General features: G+C 45.1%; 1 protein-coding gene across 1 annotated transcript in view; it reads left to right on the plus strand.

Moving 5' to 3' along the window:
- LOC138567897 (SCO-spondin-like) overlaps positions 1-19,635 on the plus strand; it is a 1,036,222-nt gene that overhangs the window by 1,001,774 nt on the left and 14,813 nt on the right. Inside the window, exons 111-112 of the mRNA XM_069646396.1 lie at positions 3,346-3,476; positions 12,184-12,334. Coding sequence (XP_069502497.1) covers positions 3,346-3,476; positions 12,184-12,334 — 282 coding nt within the window. The remainder of the gene's footprint in view (positions 1-3,345; positions 3,477-12,183; positions 12,335-19,635) is intronic.

Below are 19,635 nucleotides of genomic sequence, written 5' to 3' on the forward strand. Positions count from 1 at the left end.
GAGATGGAGTACTTCTGATGTGATCTGTTGACAATGTTTTGTGAGATTAGATAGTACTCCCACCATACTAGAAGATCATCAAGAATCTGTACAGCTGGTACCCTATACCTCATGGGCACCAATGTTGACTGGGGCTCTGAAAGGTCCCGCCTTGAGCTGGAGGCCATGGTTCAGGACTGCTTGACTCAAGGGCAAGAGTCATATTGGGCCTCATTACGACTGTTGCAGTAAGGCAACAACAGCGCCAGTAGTGCTACCGGCACCGTTGTTGCCATGCCGCAACATTACAAGTTTGCTCGCGGGTGCCGCTCTGGACGCCTGGTCAGACCAGGCATGCAGAGCGGCACCCGCGAGCAGACCAGGATGCTAGCAACGGTACCGTTTATGAATGGTACCGCTGCTACCATCTTCTCCATTCCCATGGAGCCCTATGGGGCTCAAATGGGAATGTGGACATACCGGCTCTGGGTCCCGCGAAAGAGAAATTACTGGGCCCGCCAAGGTCGGAATGGCCCGGTAATTCCCCTTTCGTGGAACCCGGAGCCGGACGCGAGTTTGGGGGTAGCCATGCCCTTATTAAGGGCATGGCTCCTCCCAACCTCGTAATGAGGCCCATTCTGTAGGAAGGAAGGAAGATGCCTTTCTAGACTGAGACCCTATGATTATCATTTTCAGAGAGCCAGAGGCAACGCTGGCTGTAGCAGACAAGATGGATATTGTGTTGAGGTCCTGATCATTTCAGGAGGCCAATGGGCTGGATACCTCCACTGACTTTATGCTGAATCACCTGGTGCCTGTGAGCCCTAATACAGACTTTGACTCTAATATGGCCCCACTGAAGAAGGTATTGGATGCCTTGCTGTTAACGTACAAGATACAGTGATGCTGTAAGGACCCAATCGGGGACATTTGGGAGAAACCAGTGGCCATTCATGCCTTAAATCGAGAGATCTTGGGTCTTGTTATCTCTATAGAGGGAGGCCAACAGTGTTCCCCAGTCTATCCCCGGATAAGGAGTCCAAAATGATAGAGGCCAAGCCAGATGTGTTCACTGCAGCCTGTGAGGACGTTGTTGATCCAATCTAGCCCTAGATCAGAGATCCTCATGCTTAGGTTTACACATGAAAGTTATGTTGGTTGTTCAGCTACCATATGCTGCAGAGTGGTCCAGTACATTTAAGGCAGGTGGCTGATGATCATCGAGGGCTCTGAGGGGGTGTACTATGACTATGGGAAAGAATGAACTTACATAGACACCCCATCTTCAACCACAACACATTTCGCACAGTACAAGCTCACAGCTCTCAAATGCCACACAAAGAAGAGTATGGGAGCTCAAGTACCTGAAGATTCTCAAAGTAAACATAGATATAGAAATTAGGTCACTATGGTCAACTTTGAGCTTGGGCCTGTCAAGACAACTGTTTCGACCAAGCTACCATTTGCGACCTCTCATATACAGCTGTTGGACACAATCTTTAATAACCCCGAATGAGTGGAGACAAGTGCACCAAAATGGCAACCTTGGATGCCATTTCTCAAATAGTTGGTTCCCATTATCAAGCGTGAGGCACGCTCAGCCAAAAGGCCCCACCCTAACAGTGGTAACATGTTTTTTGTATTTGCCACTTGGAATGCCGGCCATCAAAGCGCCGTCGAGCATGAGCCACATTAAGATAAAATCGGACACTGCACCATGTAAGCCTTGAGAACATTTCTTTATTGGTTCCATTATATGTTATGTAATGTAATGTAAAACGATACATTGAGTGCAAGAACTAAGGCCAAAAAACCATCTGAGTAGTAGTGTAAGGCAGGCTGCTAGTGTAAGTAACTCTGTTGGACCTACTTGTAAGTCCCAGGACCAGCTTGGAGACTCAAAAAACGACATACTCGCCTCTGGAAATGTTTTACTGTCAACACATGTATGTAGTGTGCAGTTCCTAGGCCAGTATGGGCATTGCAGTCACTGCAGGTAATTGGGTGTGGATGCAGACAATGTATTTGGGAAAACTGAAGGCTGGTTGAAGCAAGGGAACGTTAAGCCTACTGTGCATGTGAACAACTTGAGAAAGTGTGTGGGAGATGTGAAACAACATGTTTTTGTTCAAACTGTGTGTCTTTGACTTATATTTTTTGATTCATGGTCCCGTTTATTAGAATGGTTGTGCTTAAGTGTTTGGACACAATACTTACAAATCATTGGATCAATACAGGTAGCCCTACTTAAAATATAATGTCCCATCATTGGGGACGAGAAATGTTTTTCCAGTGGGTGCAAGCGTCTGCCTCTTCTCCCTAATGTTATTGCTGTGCAGGTAAAGAGGCCAATCAAGGAATGCATTACTTGCAGGCCTTTTTCCTGCAGCCAATGGAGCTCTGTCTCATTATATTGTGTGAATACCATCTGAAGAAGAAGTCTCTAGGGCCTCGCAAAGCTTATGCGTTCTACCATCTCAGAATAACGTTTTGTTTCAGTTAGTCATATAAAAAGCATCAAAACGTGGACCAATGTTTGATTGAAAGCTGGTCTAACATGGCAACACACCTGTGTTCTTCACATTATAATGAATACCAAAATTTTAGCACAAAAAAAGGTATCAAAACTTTGATTTTGTTCAGAATATCAGCAACAAGCACTACCATTTAGACACATGGCCTGTACAGGGTTATCCTGTTACCAGCCAAGAAAGTATTCATAGGTCATCTGACTAAATTCCACACGTACATACACTGTTATCTGGCATTTATGTGAACACGATTGGGATTAGAAAGACCAGTGGTCGAAGTGAGCGGGAACGGCCAGGAACGGCGTTCCACTACTTTTATTTGTTATTGTTAGGAGCTCCACTACTTTTTGCAACCATTTTCACCATTCTGGAACTGTTCTTTGTGAGGTTAAAGCCCACGTCTCCACTTTACCACCGGATATCAGTTATAGCTAAACTGAAATCTGTTTCAACTCAATTGGCTGTCACCCAGCAGGACTGCAACCCTTGAAAAATGTGTTTCACATTGCTCCTTTCCTACCTGATCTCTGCCCTGCCGGAGTCACAGTTCCACTACTTTTTTGGTCTATCACTGAGAAAGACTCTAAAAAGCAGCGGCTAGCAGAGTAAAGGGTAAGCACCCTCCATGTCAAGTTCTGCTAGTGTTATTATTATGAAACTCCAAGAAGCCCAAATGTACCCAAAGGTGTCGAGTGGGAGGGGAACTGCAAATGGCATGGGGTCAGGGCCTCCAAGTGCCACCAAGTGCCACCAAAGGACTAAACTGCACATGTCCCTCTCCCGTGTCTGCATCGCGCTCACTGAGCTGTCCTCTATGTCTTTCCCTTCACTACAGAGGAGCCCTCTGCTGTGTGCCAGCGCTTCACCGAGCTCCGGAACATCTCCAAGGGCAACTGCCACCTTGGCAAAGTGGAGGTGAGCTACTGCAGTGGGAGGTGTCTCTCCAGGACCAACGTCATACCAGAGGTGAGCAAAAGTGATATCCAATAGGGCCCCGGATTCTGTGTGTGCTGCTGGGGGGGGGGGGAGTTGTCAAAGAGAGCATGTCCATCGGACCAGACCTGGGATTCTCAGAGTAACACTTCAGGGAGCAGGCCGGGGGCATGATTTTAGGCGCTTTTTTCCAGAAAGAACATGTCCAGCAGAGCAGACCTGGCGTGCTTCTGGTATCATTCAACAAACACAGTGGGGGGCTGTGCAGAAAATGAAAGAGTAAAAGAGAGTTTTGAAGTGATCAAGTCATGCGAGGAGACAATTAACGTAAAGAAACTTATGTTTATTATTACGGCGAGCTCAGTCTATGTGATCAGGCCCCACAGCTGAGGCAGTAACGGACCACTCATTTGAAGCCCGCATTTTCCCCGCCGTCATCACATTCCAATCACCCTTTCATCACGGGAGGCTCGCGGGGAGTCCCGTGATGAAAGGATGACATGATGCTACACATCTCCCCTCCTTAACTTAATGTCATTTAAAACAGTCTAATGAGTTCTTCAGTATCTTCCATGCCCTTAAATATAGTCTTCCAAATGTTCCGGTTTGCGGATTATCCTTCCTGTTCTTGACACTCGTGACAGATCTGATTTTACTCTTGGCAAGGAAAATTTTGATAGTGCATTCCTATTCGATGTAATTCTCACCCGTTCCCCCATGCAATCCAACATAGTTCTCACATGCCTATCATTCTCTTCCACATTCTCATTCCCTTTACAACTTACTTGCTCTTCATGTATCAGCTCATTTGTTATCACATTTGTGCATGGTTTGATCACACATACCCTCTCCATATTCCAGACTCTTCCATCCTGTACTCTCACTGCATGTTTGTAAACTTCAATCACACTCACCGGCTTGGACCATTTGCAGGGTCCATCTCTCATCACTGGGGGTAGTTTAATTCTCACCAGACTGCCTACCTTGAGATCTTCATTACCACTGTCCTTTTTCACATGACTGTCATGAGCTGTTTTGTTCCTTATCTGTCTGTTCCTAATATTCTCCACTACTTCTCCAAAGTCTTTCCTAACGACCATCTCCCTCCCCAACCAGGATGGAGACAATTTGGTGTTTGCTCTACGTCCTCTACTCAAATCAAAAGGTGATAACCCAGTAGTACTATGGGGCGTGAAGCGATGAGCAATTATTTTTCCTTTTACCGCTTCTTCCCAGTTGAGATTATTAGCCCAGGCCCAACGAATGGCGTCCTTGAGTATTTTGTTAAACCTCTCAACTACTCCATTCGTTTGTGGGTGTTATATTGCACTCCTTTTATGCACAATAGAGTTTTCAGTACAGAACATTTCCATTTCTTTGGATCTAAATTGGACACCATTGTCCGTTAATATGCTTCTCGGAAAACCTTCTCTACTACATATTTCTGACATGAAATCTATAATCATCCTTGCATTCATGTTAGGTTTAATTGAAACTTCTACCCATCTTGTCAATAAATCAATGACCACTAAACAAAATTTCTGCTTACCATCACAATAAATAGGCCCTAGTATATCTATGCCTACTTCATCCCAGACTTTTCCTGGAATACTCGTTATTACCATTGGGTATTTTGCACCCACACACACTCTGTCACTCTCGTTACAAAGGATACAATCTCTGATGGTTCTTTCGATCTGCAAATCGCATCCTGGCCACCAATAATCATCACGTATTCTCTGTTTGGTCTTTACTATTCCTTGATGTCCTTCGTGACCCAATTCAATAATCTTTTGTCGTAGAGCCACAGGTGGAATTATTCGATCTCCTCTCATAACTCTGTCATTCATCACATTGAATTCATCTGCAACTCTCCAATACTCCATGAGATTACATTCTTCAAACTTACTCTTCCTAATGTTCTCAGTGCTTTGAATAATTTGTCTCAATTGCCCCATATCTTCATCTTTATTCTCTGCTTCTTCCCATTCTGTTTTAGATATGGACAGAGTTTCTATATTCAAGATAATTTCTGATTTCATTTCACTTTCATCGTCTGTCTCAGAGTTGTTAGTGAGACGTGACAGACAATCAGCAGCACGATTTTTCACTCCTGGCACATATCGTACCTTACAGTTATATTCTTGTAAGAGTCTGACCCATCTCTTGATTCTGTTCGACACATTATCCAATCCTTTATTCATAATAACATGTATTAACGGTTTATGGTCAGTGCGAATTTCCACCTCCACTCCCCATATGAAATTCCTGAATTTCTCTGTTGCCCATTTGATTGCCAAAATTTCTTTCTCTATCGCAGCGTATGACTTCTCTGCACCTTTTAACAACCTTGATGCAAAAGCAATTAAGACTTCTTTCCCGTCAACTTCCTGAGTCACAACAGCGCCCAAGCCCAAGTTGCTAGCATCTGTTGTAATTATAGTCTTCATACCATTCTTGAAATTCTTTAACGATGGTGCCTTGTTCAATTCCGACTTGATATTCTCAAATTCTTCTTCACATTCTACATTCCATTCAAATGTTTTCTTTTTTAATAGTTCACGAAGTGGCACTGTATGCAAAGCAAAATCCTTTATAAACCTCGAATAATACTCTGCCATCCCAATTAATGTACGTACTTCTTCCTTTGTTTTGGGTCTGGGCATGTTCACTATGGCATCAGATAGTTGTTTCTTTGGCCTTATGCCTCCAGCAGATATTGTATGTCCCAGATATTCAATCTCACTGCGATTAATGTTACATTTGTCTCTACTGAGAGTCATTCCAGCTTCATATAATTTCTTATACACACGGTGTAACCTTTCATTATGTACTTTTTGATCAATGCCATGCACTAAGATGTCATCTTGAAAACACACAATTCCTTCCTCATTCTCAAACATATTGTGCATAATCCTTTGAAAAACTGAAGCAGCTGACACTAACCCGAAAGGCATTCTTCTGTATTGGTATAATCCATCTGGTGTCATGAATGCTGTCATCTTTTTTGATTCTTTATGCAATTTAACTTGATGATAAGCCGATGTTAGATCAAGAGTAGAAAAATATTTCGAAGGTCCGATGGTGGACACGATCTCTTGTATATTAGGGAGTGGATGTCTGTCTGGAATTACACTTTTATTTAATTCTCTCATGTCCACACATATTCTCAGTTTACCAGATTTTTTTCTTAACACTACCAAAGGTGAAACCCATTCACTGGCGTCTATTCTTTCAATGATCTTCTGATCCTCCAATAATTTGATCTCCTTTCTTACTTCTTCCCTCATAGAAAGTGGAATGTTGCGCATCTTCTGCACCACAGGAGTATTTCCTGGCTTCATGTTGATTTTATGGACAAATCCACACAGACATCCAATCTCTTTTCTGAAAACGTCCTTTATCATGTCACTATTACTAGTGATTTCTTTGATTTCTTGGATTCTCCCAAACTCACTTTCAACTGAGTACACTGACTCATCAGATGCGGCATCTAATTTCACCTTGAGTTTGCTCTGGTGAGTCCAGCTCAACAAAGGTGTTCTTCCTCCTTTAGTTATGTATATTTTCCCATTGGCCTTCCTTTCCTTGAATTTGAGTGCCCCCCAGAACCATCCAATGACATCTATTTTAACACCTCCATATGCTCTGGGTTTTATGCCTGGTTCATGCAAGTATTCGTGTTTCTTCTTGTCCCATAGACTCTGTGGAATTAGGGTATACTTGGCCCCTGAATCAATCATCATTTGCATGTCGGTTCCATCAACACACACTGTAGCTTTGGGGCTTTCCATTTCTTGCTCATTTTCTTCGTCTGTTATAACAAACACACATTCTTCTCCATCTTCATCACTACACCCATCATCTCCTATCCAATTAGTAGAGGTGTTCTGCATCCTGCCTGCAACACCTGGCATAATGCCCCTTACCCTTACATTTACCACATATGATCTTTAGAGCGGGACATTCTGGGTTGTCCGCCCAATGGTCTGTGCTATCACATCTGAAACATCTCCCGGTATTCTTCCTTCTGGAATCATCTCCTCGTCTGCGTGGACTCTTCCTTTTTACATCACTATTATTGATTCTAAGGCTAGATTTTTTTTTCTATCATCATTGTAAGTTAATCTGCTTTTCCTTTCTGATTTGTATCTCCTGTTGACATTTTCTGTCACCAGAGCTATGCACTCATTGTTCTTGGATGAAGTGAGCATATTGTCTTTATCTCTCGAATTTTCATGTTTAATTTCAACATTTTGCATTCTGCTTTCTAATTCCTTGACACATTTCTCAGTGTGCTCTACTTCCTTGGCTACACGTAAAACTGTGTCTAAGTTGGGATTATCTTCAGCCCATAACCTCTCTCTTACTTTACTACTCCTACATTCCAACATGAATTGGTCTCTTAATCTCTCATCTAGTTGGGTATTGAAATTGCATGTTTTAGCTAATTTCCTCAAATTGGTAATATATTGTTCTACACTTTCACTTTCTCCTTGAGTCCTTTTGCCAAACTTATACCGTTCCAAAATGGTACTCACTTTTCTTTCATAGTGTTTTCCCATTTTCTTCACTGAACGTTCATACTCATTGAGGTCAATATCTTCATCAGAAGGCAAATCTGGCAGATCTTCAAATTTCTCCTGCCCTGCTGGGCCTAGACAGTGCATCAATAGAGATTTCCTTTTTTCCATGCTACAATTTTGACCACATACCACCCCGGCATAATGTTCAAATGATTTTATCCACCTTTTCCATGGAATGACTGGGTCACCAACATCTGACAAAAAAAACATCGGTGGTGGCACACTGTTGAAGGACATGGTGACAATGGAAGAAACTACAAAGGAGTAGTAGATGACTCAAATTATCAGTAGGACTCTTCCTCTTATTCCACACAATATTTTTGTCCATATAACACAGTGCACCAGATATATATTGACTTCATGCAGTGCTAATTTTAATATTGCATTTTCTGCTTGTTCCTGTGTATATTTCTGCGCTTATATAACATGTAATATGGTAGTATCAGATGCAGGAAATGGGTGTGTCATAGTTTCCACACGGAAGGAAAAACAACACGCCACAAGAGCAGGAGACACAGACAGAATCAGCACGGCACTCACTTGATATTTAACGCAGAGGTAGGAATCCGTTGGAGCGAAGCGGCCACAGCTTAATATACAGCTGCGTGTCCTGCTATACGCTCATGTAGCAGCTGATCGTTGGAGCGGAGCGGCCCAGCCACGGCTTCCGAAGCGGCTGCGAGGCCTGCTCTACGCTCGTTCAGATATGTAGAAATCCCGCAGGTAATTGCAGATTATGTCTGCTAGCAGTAGCGCTGTCATGAATGGGGCGGTGGGGCCTGAACTAATCCTCGTCGCCACTTGAAGTGATCAAGTCATGCGAGGAGACAATTAACGTAAAGAAACTTATGTTTATTATTACGGCGAGCTCAGTCTAGGTGATCAGGCCCCACAGCTGAGGCAGTAACGGACCACTCATTTGAAGCCCGCATTCTCCCCCGCCGTCATCACATTCCAATCACCCTTTCATCACGGGAGGCTCGCGGGGAGTCCCGTGATGAAAGGATGACATGATGCTACAAGTTTACACTTGCCTTTTCCTGCCATTCTGAGGCGTTGGAAGGCAGCAAAGAGGAGACAGCGCCTCTGTTTTGCTTTCCTCCACAGTCTCTGGCGAGCACTTGGTTTCATGCCTGAATGGGATGTGCAGGCAGGCCTGGATCCAAAGATTCCAATGGAATGCGCCTCGGTTTAGCCCCTGCTAATGAACAGATGGAATCCATTGGAATCCATTATAAAAGCCCTCAACGTGGAGAGTGGATGCAAAGAGGCAAGGCGTCTTTTGTCTTGCTTTACTCTTTGCTTTCACACTCCTCTTTGCGTGTGATTGGAGCTGTATGCAGGGGGGGGCCAGTAACAAGTAAGTTTAACCATTTGTGGTCTCCTGCGTGTAATTACCATTTTAATTTAAAATGACCCCATACAATGAAAGCGTAAAGGCAATTCCGCCTTCCTTAACTCTTTCCACTCCACCTAGAGCGTAATGAAAATTGCCTGCAGAGAAGCAGCAACAGACATATCTAAGTAATTGTAGTTGCCTGCATGTAGTTACAATTTTATTTAAAATGACCCCCATGTATTGGCATCGGAACTGTACATCTGGGTGCATTTTCCGATTCACCATGTACTGGGTATCAGAGGTGTCAATCTGGGAGTATTCTCTAAAGAAAGAGAAGCTCATGTTGTAATGAGCAGTAACGTAAATGGAATGCGTAAAAACCATGTTTAAGGCTTGTACGCCTTCTATCCACGCCACGGTTCATTTTCGATCGTTTGCATGGTGGAGAGGAGGGGCGGAAACAACTTGTGTTTTCACCGCCTCCCTTCCTCACCACCATGCAAGTGCTCCAGCATTTGCGGCAGCATGGATTTTCATGCCGGCACACATTCTGGAGAGACCTATGGGAATCGTCGGCTTTATGCACCAACGGTGTCCAGTGATAATAGAGAATGCAACTACAGACAATGCTATAACAGAAAAACCAAAACAGAGAGAAAAACATTGAACATTTTTAAAAACAGATATGGCGGTGGGGTAAGGGGGTAAAACGGGGTGGGAAAGGGCGGGAAAGGGGTTGGGGTTGGTTTAGACACATCGAACAACAGGAGGCTTGAGGGGGGGGGCACCCCCCAAACAAATAAATTGATATTTTTTCACTGTTATTGTTTTCGCTGAAAAAGCATTCTCTGTTATGTATTCTCTGTTATCACATGGAACCACACTGACGTAACGCTGGTGTACCCCATAAGGATCCGTTGTACATGCTGCCTACCCTGCTCGCATGGCAGGCCTTGTCGGCATGCCAGGCAGCGTTTACTCACTTTGCACGGCAGAGTGCAAAAGCAAGGGGCACATGGCAGAGTGCAAAAGCGAAGGGAAAATGGCAGAGTGCAAAAGTGAAGGGCAAAATACCTCTGCTAGTATTCGCCGAGCACACCATGGCCACAATATACCTCGGGATCGGACTGTTACATGGAACTACTGTTATAGTGTAAAACATTTATATAATTGTGATGACACAATATCTGGGAAAATTAATTTTGCACTATTGTTCAGAGATGCTATCCCATGGGTCCTCTCCCCGCAGGTCCTCTGAATTATCTACTTCAGAGGGCATGCATAGTAAATAACACTAGTCTACAATATGCATTATAAAATGAAATCAAGTAGAAGGACAGACAATGTCACATCACATAAGTCGCAGGAAACCAGGTAGAGTGCTACTCCGGGGCCTGCATAGCCAAATAGAGGAATTGAGAGAGGATCGCGAGATATGCAAGCCAGCTGTTACAGCAGTTTCTAGCACATCTGGTCCATAGTCATATTTAATCTGTAGCCCCTACCTATCAGACAGATGCTGTATAACTAGAGCAAGATGTGACTGCCTGACACCTAATGGCGTATATCATGTTAACAAGGATACGAGTAATTACAGTGAGAATAACCACAGCGCAGACATCAAGATCCAATTCTGTGCATTTTGTTTTCGGTCTCCAGAATCAGACTTTCATATCATTTTCATCTGGGGGAAATATGGTATCCCAACGGGAACATTCATGCTGCCTATATTAAAATGAACTTATTTAAGGCAATGTCGTCCGGCTTGTATTTATTTTTTATAGACGAGATCACTGCAGTCTTATGGTCACTGTTGTAATTTAACATAGCACAGTGAGCATAAGGAAAGAGCGCATCAGAAGCATGTAGTAATAATGTCTATTTGACATTGGAAATTGCCTCTGATAATTTGTTAATGAATCGTTTGCTCCGCGTAGTCTAGTGTTTGTACCAGGGATTGTGCTAGCACTGGGGAGGATTTTAGGTTCTTGCAAATTAACAAGGGGGGTCCTGGAAGGCCCTATGCCAGACATTAGTCCTGGTTACCAGAGCCTTACCCAGATCCTTTAGCTCACTATCTTTCACAGAGGCAAAATTTCCAAAACATATCAGTCTTTGTCCTGCCCTGAGGCAGTCCAGCACCGAAATGCTAGGCGATTCGCCTCTGAACAAGAGTACCAACAGCAACCCCAGACACGTGTTTCGGTCTGGTTGGACCTCATCAGTGAGTTGAAGCTGTGCCTCTCTGAGAATAGTGAGCAAAGGGTCCACACCTGGATTCCCCTAGTAACTTAGGGTGAGACCCAAAGCTACTTAAAATATGCAAATAACAAGGGGGGTCCTGGAAGGCCCTATGCCAGACATTAGTCCTGGTTACAAGAGCCTTACCCAGAGTCTTTAGCTCACTATCTTTCACAGAGGAGAAATATCCAAAACATATCAGTCTTTGTCCTGCCTGTGGGGCAGTCCAGCACTGAAATTCTAGGCAATTCTCCTCTTAACAAGAGTACCAACAGCAACCCCAGACACGTGTTTCGGTCTGGTTGGACCTCATCAGTAGGGTCAGGCTGTGCCTCTCTGAGAATAGTGAGCATGGGGTCCACGTCTGGATTCCCCTTGTAACTTAGGGTGAGACCCAAAGCTACTTAAATTATGCAAATTAACAAGGGGGGTCCTGGGAGTCTTTCCAATATCAATACAGAGTGGGATATGAAGCTTTATTTTTATCTATGGGGATATTTATTCACTCTTTTATTTGCTATTTGCTTTATGTGTTCTATTTTTCTGTTTCATGGGAAATGCCCTCTCCCCATAGGAGCCTTACCTGCAGACGCTGTGTGACTGCTGCAGTTACCGCCTGGACCCAGTGAGTCCTGTGAAGATCCTAACGCTGCAGTGTGAAGACGGGGAGGTGGAGCCAGTGGTCCTGCCTGTCATCCACAGTTGTGAGTGCAGCAGTTGCCAAGGTAAGTCTTAGCTAACGTTTCAGTCTTCCGGTAAAGACGCACCATTATAGAGTTGCATAGGAGTTTACCTCAAACTTACATGCCATATAGGCCTTTTCTTTTGTTATCAGAATTGATCAGAACCTCTGGAAACATGAGTTAGATACCACAAGTAAAAATATAATATCATCTGCTTCCTCCCACATCACTAGCAAAGCACCCTTGTCACCTAGTAAGTCTGTAAGAAAATGTGTGATTGTCAACAAGGCCCTCATGTTAGAGGAGAACATTTACTGTGAAGTTCTCTCTTGCAACTTCTAGATGAGGATTCCCGGAGAAAATACTCACTTTTTACAACTACCAACGAGATTCTTTTCAGAAAACGGAAACTCCTTCAACTTTGCCCTTGCAACGCACCTCACCCCAATTCAAACCATTCACATGTTGCAAAGACTGCAAAATGGTGTTTCATGTCAACTATAGAAACACACATAACCTAAACACACTGTCACAACAAGATTAATCAAAGCTCAACTAAAGGCCCAGTCTTCTCCATAGGAGACCCCTCACCATGAAATGTCCTGTCGGAACTCTTCACGCCAATGCCTCAAAAACTCTAATCTAGTGATGAACAATGCTTTGTCGAGTGGATTGGGCCATTAAATTATTAAATGGACCACTAGCAAGAGTATCACGAGGGCTTATGAACACCACTGTGCCCGTCCACACCACATAGCACTATTAGTCCCCTGCTAATTGTTTTTTGTATTGCTGCCTTGACTTTCGCATGTGCCCAATTTCTCATAAAGAACCTACTGTCCAAGATGGCCGACACAGAGAACAGTCAATGGAGTTAGTGCCTTTTCTTTTTTAACAACTTTATTTTTGTTGCACACAGGTAATACAAGTACATAAAGGTAATGCTCATTGGTTCATACATTGTACACAATCAATTTCTTTCTGAGTCTGAGTGTCCTTGTTCGGCCTTTTCCAACAGGTATAGTTTGTATCTTTCCCATATATTCTTTGGTCTAGATACGGGTAACACTGAGTCTATATACAATTATTCCATATCATTTGTCAATACCATGTCTCTATCCCAGTCTGCCTTGGTTGGGGGGTTTGTGCTTTTCCATTTCATCAGGATCGCCCTTTTGGCTATGAGCAGACTCAGGTTTAAAAGTTTACGCCATGTCGGGTTCATTTTTTCAACTACACCCAGCAAGCACATCCGAGGGGACCATTCCACTGGTTGATCTGCACCTCCTCCCAGTAACCCCTCAGATTTACGCACGCCCACAACATATGATAAATGTTTGCATCTTCTGTATTGCATCTCGGGCAGTTCCCGGGCATGGTTGGATATATACGTTTGAGCTTTTCAGGGGTGTAGTGCGTCCTTTGTATTATCTTGTAATGAATTAGTCTGTATCTGGAATTACATGATATTTGTTTGGTAAGCGCACAAATTTGGGACCATTCCTCATCGCCAATTTGCTGTCCCAGGTCTTGTTCCCACTTGGTATTAGTTGTGCGTTTCTCTATCGGGCGTGTCTGGAGTATGTATTATACAGTGCTGATGCCGAGACCTTTTGCAAACCCCCTGTCAACATGTTTAACAGTGGCTCATTAGGGAAGGTAGGGTACATATTTTGTATGACTGATTGTATACGGATATATTGTTGTCTGTGCCTACATTTGTTCCCCACTACATCTTTGATGTCCTCCCACTGAATGAAGTGCCCACCAGAAAATAGTTGGCCCCATTGCGTTATGCCCTTGGAAGTCCAGTGCCGTGCCACCTCTCCGTCTATACTGAAGGGTGTTTGGGGGTCACCCCAGAGCGGCATACTCGGGTGGTACAGTCTGTCAGTGGCAAATATGTCAACTATTTTAGCCCATGCTGTGATCACCACCTTCGAAGGTTTCATAGTGTTATAGTGTTTGGGGGTCGGTTTCGTTATTTTATGGAGTGCTATAGTGGCTTCCCTTTCAGCCTGGCACGGCAGTGAACTCATAGGGTTCAGGAATAATGTAGCCCATTGGGCGGCGTATTGTGCCTGTGCTGTCAAGTAGTATAGTTCCAGGTCCGGTGACATCAGGCCGTCCCTTGCATTTGCACCAGTTAACATCTTCCAGCTCACCTTTGGATGTCCACCTCATACGAATGAGACACATGCACTAGACATTTTGGTGAACAGAGTGCGACCCGGCCAGACCGGTACGGTGCTGAATAGATAAAAGAGCTTTGGAAGAATTATCTTTTTTATTAACGCAATCCTTCCCATCATTGAGATAGGGAGGGCGCTCCAGCGTTTCATCTTAATGCATAGCATGTCTGCCAGCAAATTATAATTCAGAGCTCACGATAATTGGGCCGTCCTTGCAATGCATGCACCTAAATACAGAATATGTGTCAGGCTCCATAGTAGGCCATGCAAGTCTCGGGGTTTAGTTGTGTTCTCTGTAGTGGGGAATATTTTCAATTTACTGGGGTTCAGGCGTAGGCCCGAAAATCTACCAAACCGCTTGACTTCTGCCAGGACCCTCCCCAATGTTCGGTCTGGATTCTTTAGGTATAGCAAGATATCATCTGCATACAGATTTATAATATGTAGCTTGCCCTCTAGCCTCAGCCCATATGCGCTGTAGCGTGCCCTCAATATATCCGCCAAGGGTTCTATTACTAGGGCGAACAGTAGTGGTGACAATGGGCATCCCTATCTAGTGCCCCCTCGTAATTCAAGCTTGTCTGTTAGGGTTCCATTGATTCTAATTTTGGGCTGGGGACCTGTGTATAATATTTGTATCCATTTCAAGAAATTTGGGCCGAACCCGTAGTTTTGCAGTACCCTGAAGAGAAAGGGCCAGGAAACTGTGCCAAATGCTTTCCGCATATCCAGCGAGACGGCTATAGCCTGATCATCGGGGGGTGTTGTAGTCAGGACTTTGTGGCATCTTCTGATATTAGTGGCCGTGAACCTACCCAAAATAAACCCTGCCTGGTGTTCGTGGACCATGTATGGCATCAATGGTGTTAGCCTAGTCGCAAGTATCTTAGCTAAGATTTTTGCATCCGTGTTGATTAAAGACAGCGGTCTATATGACCCGCAGTCCTCCGGGGGTTTCCTTGGCTTGAGCATCAGCGTAATTACTGCCTCTCTCGTAGTTTCAGGGAGCTCTCCGTTATCTAGAGCTTCCGTCGACATCACAAGTAGTCTGGGTACCAACAGGTGTTTAAACTCCTTGTAGAACTCTGCACCAAGACCATCGGTGCTGGGGGCTTTCCCGTTGGGTAGTGCCTTTATCGCCTCCTCTATTTCTGCTTCAGTTATCGGCATTTCCAACAACTCCCTGGTATCAACCGCTAGGAGCGTTGTTGGAATTTGGGAGAGATAATGCTCAATCTCTGCGTCTGTGGCATCAGATTGAGGCAAATATAGTTCTTCGTAAAATGCATGGAATGTGTCTTGTATCTTACCCCGATCAGTGGTAACCGAGCCATCTGCTGTTTGTATACATGGGATGGTTGTTGATCCCCTTTCTCCCCTCACTGCCCTGGCCAGCAACCTCCCCGGGCGTTCGCTCTCTCCATAGCGGCGTGCAGCCGTTGGTTTATCGAAGTATCGGATCTCTTGGTCCGCTGCCTCAGTAAATTCGTCCAGTTTGTTCTTTATATCCGAGCTGAGTTGTGGTGTTGGACTAAGCGCGTATTGGCATTGTATTGATGCTATTTGCATTTCCAATCGGTCAATCTATTTCTAATATCTTTAAGGATCCTGCTTTCTGTAGATATGGAGCTGCCCCTATATCTACCTTGAAAGCTTGCCACAATATCGCTAGACTAGACACTGAGTTCTCATTGAGGTCAAATTATTCTTGTATGTGCTGGTCCATTGCGTTTTTATAGACCAGGTCTCGCAATGCTGCTGCTTTGAATCTCCATGGCGGTCTATTCACTGGGGCGCCAGGGATCTGCAGTGTCAGCAGTATGGGGGAGTGGTCTGAGTATGTCCTGGGGAGGATCTGAGTGACCATGACCCATGATAGAATTGTGTTATCCACCAACCACATGTCTATTCTAGAATGCATGTCATGCACCGTTGAGTAATACGTGTATTCTCTCCTAGAGGGGTTTAGAGTCCTCCATGCGTCCTTCAAGTTTATGTCTGCCATGTGTGTAATGATTGCCTGTGCTGCCTTGGTTAATGCTCTTGGTTGTGTCGACGTGCAGTCGGCATGTACATCTAGAATGGTATTAAAATTTCCCCCACATATCAGATAGGCCGTGGGGAAGTTTGCCAGTTTCCCAAATATTGTGGAGTAGAATTCCGGGTCGTCTATATTCGGCCCATATACGTTGAGGAGGACTATCTCTTTATCGTGAAGTATGCCATGTAGTAACACATATCTCCCTTCGGGGTCGCATTCAACATCCGTGCATGTGAATTGCAAAGTCCTATGTATCAAGACTGCTGCTCCTCTAGCCCTTTTAGAGTACGTTGTGAAGTATTGGTGTGTTCCCCAATTTGGAACCAGTTGTCCTCACTGTTGTGGCCCGATATGAGTCTCCTGTAAGAACATAAACTTGGGGGTCTGTCTATTAATGTATGCTACAATTTTCCTTTTCTTGACTCTGGAGCCCAGACCTCGAACATTCCAACTGAGTAATTTAATACCACCAGTGCCTGTTTCAGCCATTAGCTATGAAGTGATCGTAAACATGTGCCTGCAAATGTTTTGGTACTATACTTTCGGTGTTTCCAGTGTTCATTGCCTGTGTGCTTTTTGTTTTCTTCCCTTCCTTAACGTAACTTCCGCCCAACATTTCCAACTCCCCCCTCCCCCTCCTTCACAGTTCCCATAACTTTAACTGTGCTTTTAGGATCCCAACCCTTCCCTCCCTCCGAATAAATGTGCACCTGCTACAGGGGGGCCTGCGGCGATTCCCAGTGCCTATGCCTTTCTGGACCTTGTGTAAAGTTGACCGGTTCAATTAGTTGCTCTCACACATATTGACATCTGTGGGGGGTATCACAATGCAGCGTACCTTGGATATTGAAACATTTCTCCCCCCTCAGAGGGCTACCCCTTAGAGGGGGAGCCGCCAGTTCTGGACCTACGTTTCATAGCATGAACATTTTGTTGTTTCGGGACTGTAAAGATTACTCCATTTCATTCGTATCAGACTGCCTAGATGGGGCAGGGATGTGCGTCTCAATAAAGTTGGCGGCTTCCTCAGGAAAGGTGAAGCAGTGGATCTTATTCTGATATTGAATTTTAAGTCTCGCCGGGTAGAGCATAGCACACTGGACCTGCCGTTCCCGAAGTAGTCTCTTAACCCCATTGAAGAGTTTCCTCTCTTGCTGAACCGCCAGTGTGAAGTCTGGGAAAATCCGTATGATGTTGGCTTCCCATATCAACTCCTGTTTCTCCCTTGCCGCTTTCAGTATTAAGTCCCTGTCCCTATAGTTCATCACTCGGGCTATGATTGGTCTAGGGTATGCTCCTGGTTTTGGTTTTGGGGCCAATGACCTATGAGCTCGTTCAATAATGAACATTTGCGACCATCCCGGGTCCCCCAATAATGTGCGTAGGAGGGCCTCTACTTCCTTTTCCATAGAGCCTTTCATCGCTTCTTCCAGTACTCCTACTATATGAATATTGTTGCGTCTTGACCTAGCTTCTAAGTCCTTGCATTTGGACTTCACCGTCCCCAGTTCAACTGCCATAGTGGAGACCGTGCTTTTCAAGGCTTCAAGGGCGCCTTCAGTGCCAGATATTCTTGTTTCTGCTTCCGTTATGCGTGTTGTTGTTTTGTCCAATTTTGTTCTGATGGATGCCACATTTGCAGTTATCCCATCCAGTTTATCATTGAGGGCTGAAAAACCTTGTTGCATTGCGAGGAAAACCGCCTGAGGATCCATCAACGCAGCCGATGCGGCCTGTTGGTCTTGCGGGAGCGTTTCTCCCTCCATCTCGGGTTCTGTTTCCTTCTGCATAGGTGTCGTGTATTTGTCGATGGCCCCCTTGCCTTTCTTGTGGCCAAAACTCTTGGGCATTTTCCCCTTCTGGTCGATTGTCCAATGTGCTGGATGAGCTACCTGTTTCTTGGCCTTTTCTATGGCAGGCAAATGCGAGGTGTAGCCAAGCCTATCCTTGTGTATGGCTCACAGCAGGACAGTTCAGGTTCATACAACTGCAGTTAGTAATGTGTTCAGCTTCTCTGCTCTGTTCCCAAAATTTCCCATCAAAGGTGGGTGGTCTACATCGGTGTACTTGTTGCTGATGTTGCGGTTCCGAAGCTGTGCCACTGCCGCCGCCGTCTAAACATAAACCGATCTATGGTGTAGGTTTATTAATAACAGGCATATGTACAGGCGTCTCTCAATTGTCACTGTCTACCTTCAATTCCTTCCTTTGCGTATACTGCGTGCCGTGCCTGTTTGCAGCTTGTTCTATTTTTTTTGCTCAAGTCGTGATCACCACCCCCATCAGGGGGAGATTGTCCTCACAGCTTGGCTTACCATTCAGAGCGCCAAACTGACCCCAACAACCGATCACCTGATCCGGAATGTTTGTGCCTTGCTGTATGTCTCTGTTAGGATAGGGAGCAGTGTGACGGGATTCTTCTTAGTATTAGTGTGGGGCAAGGAGGCCTTGATTATTTATATGGACCTCTGGTCAGCGTCCAGCAGAGCTCTTCCTCCCTCCCTGTGCCACCCCTCTTTGCTTTATGGGCCCACCGAGGGGCAGGCAGTGTTACGTCCGTGGCCCACAGGCAGCGTAGTCCTCGTTGCACCTCCACAGAAGTAGCTATGCACCCGTGTTTCACACCAGATTATGTCCGTCGGTGGGGGGGTGGAGCAGAGCGTGATGCGGGTCCTCCTAGCATTCAGTGTGGAGAAAGGAGGCCCTGATTGAATATATAAACCCGGGGCCCACACCCAGAAGAGTACTTCCTCCTTCCCCGCACCGCCCCACTTAGCTTAATGTACCCGCCGAGGGCCCGGCACTGCTGCTCTCGTGGTTCGCAGCCGCGCGTTCTCATCTGCGTCTTCACAGTAACAGATACGCGCCCAGCCGGGCACGTTCTGGCGACGCTCTCTGTTCTTCAACGGTGTGATGGATGATGAGGGGGTCCGCAGGCGCTCTACGAGGAGCGGAGCGCCCGCAGTTAATCTCGGTGTTAGTGGGCCGCCAGTTTCCTGACCGCCACTCGCGTTGTCTTCCGCCGAGCTCCTCCCCCCGATTTCCAGCTTGGTCGCGAGCTAAGCTTCCCGCTGCCCAGGGGATTCGTATGATGCTTTTTCTGGCAGAGT

The sequence above is a fragment of the Ambystoma mexicanum genome, chromosome 2p, assembly GCF_040938575.1.
Source record: "Ambystoma mexicanum isolate Mex_15411 chromosome 2p, UKY_AmexF1_1, whole genome shotgun sequence".
Lineage (NCBI taxonomy): Eukaryota > Metazoa > Chordata > Amphibia > Caudata > Ambystomatidae > Ambystoma > Ambystoma mexicanum.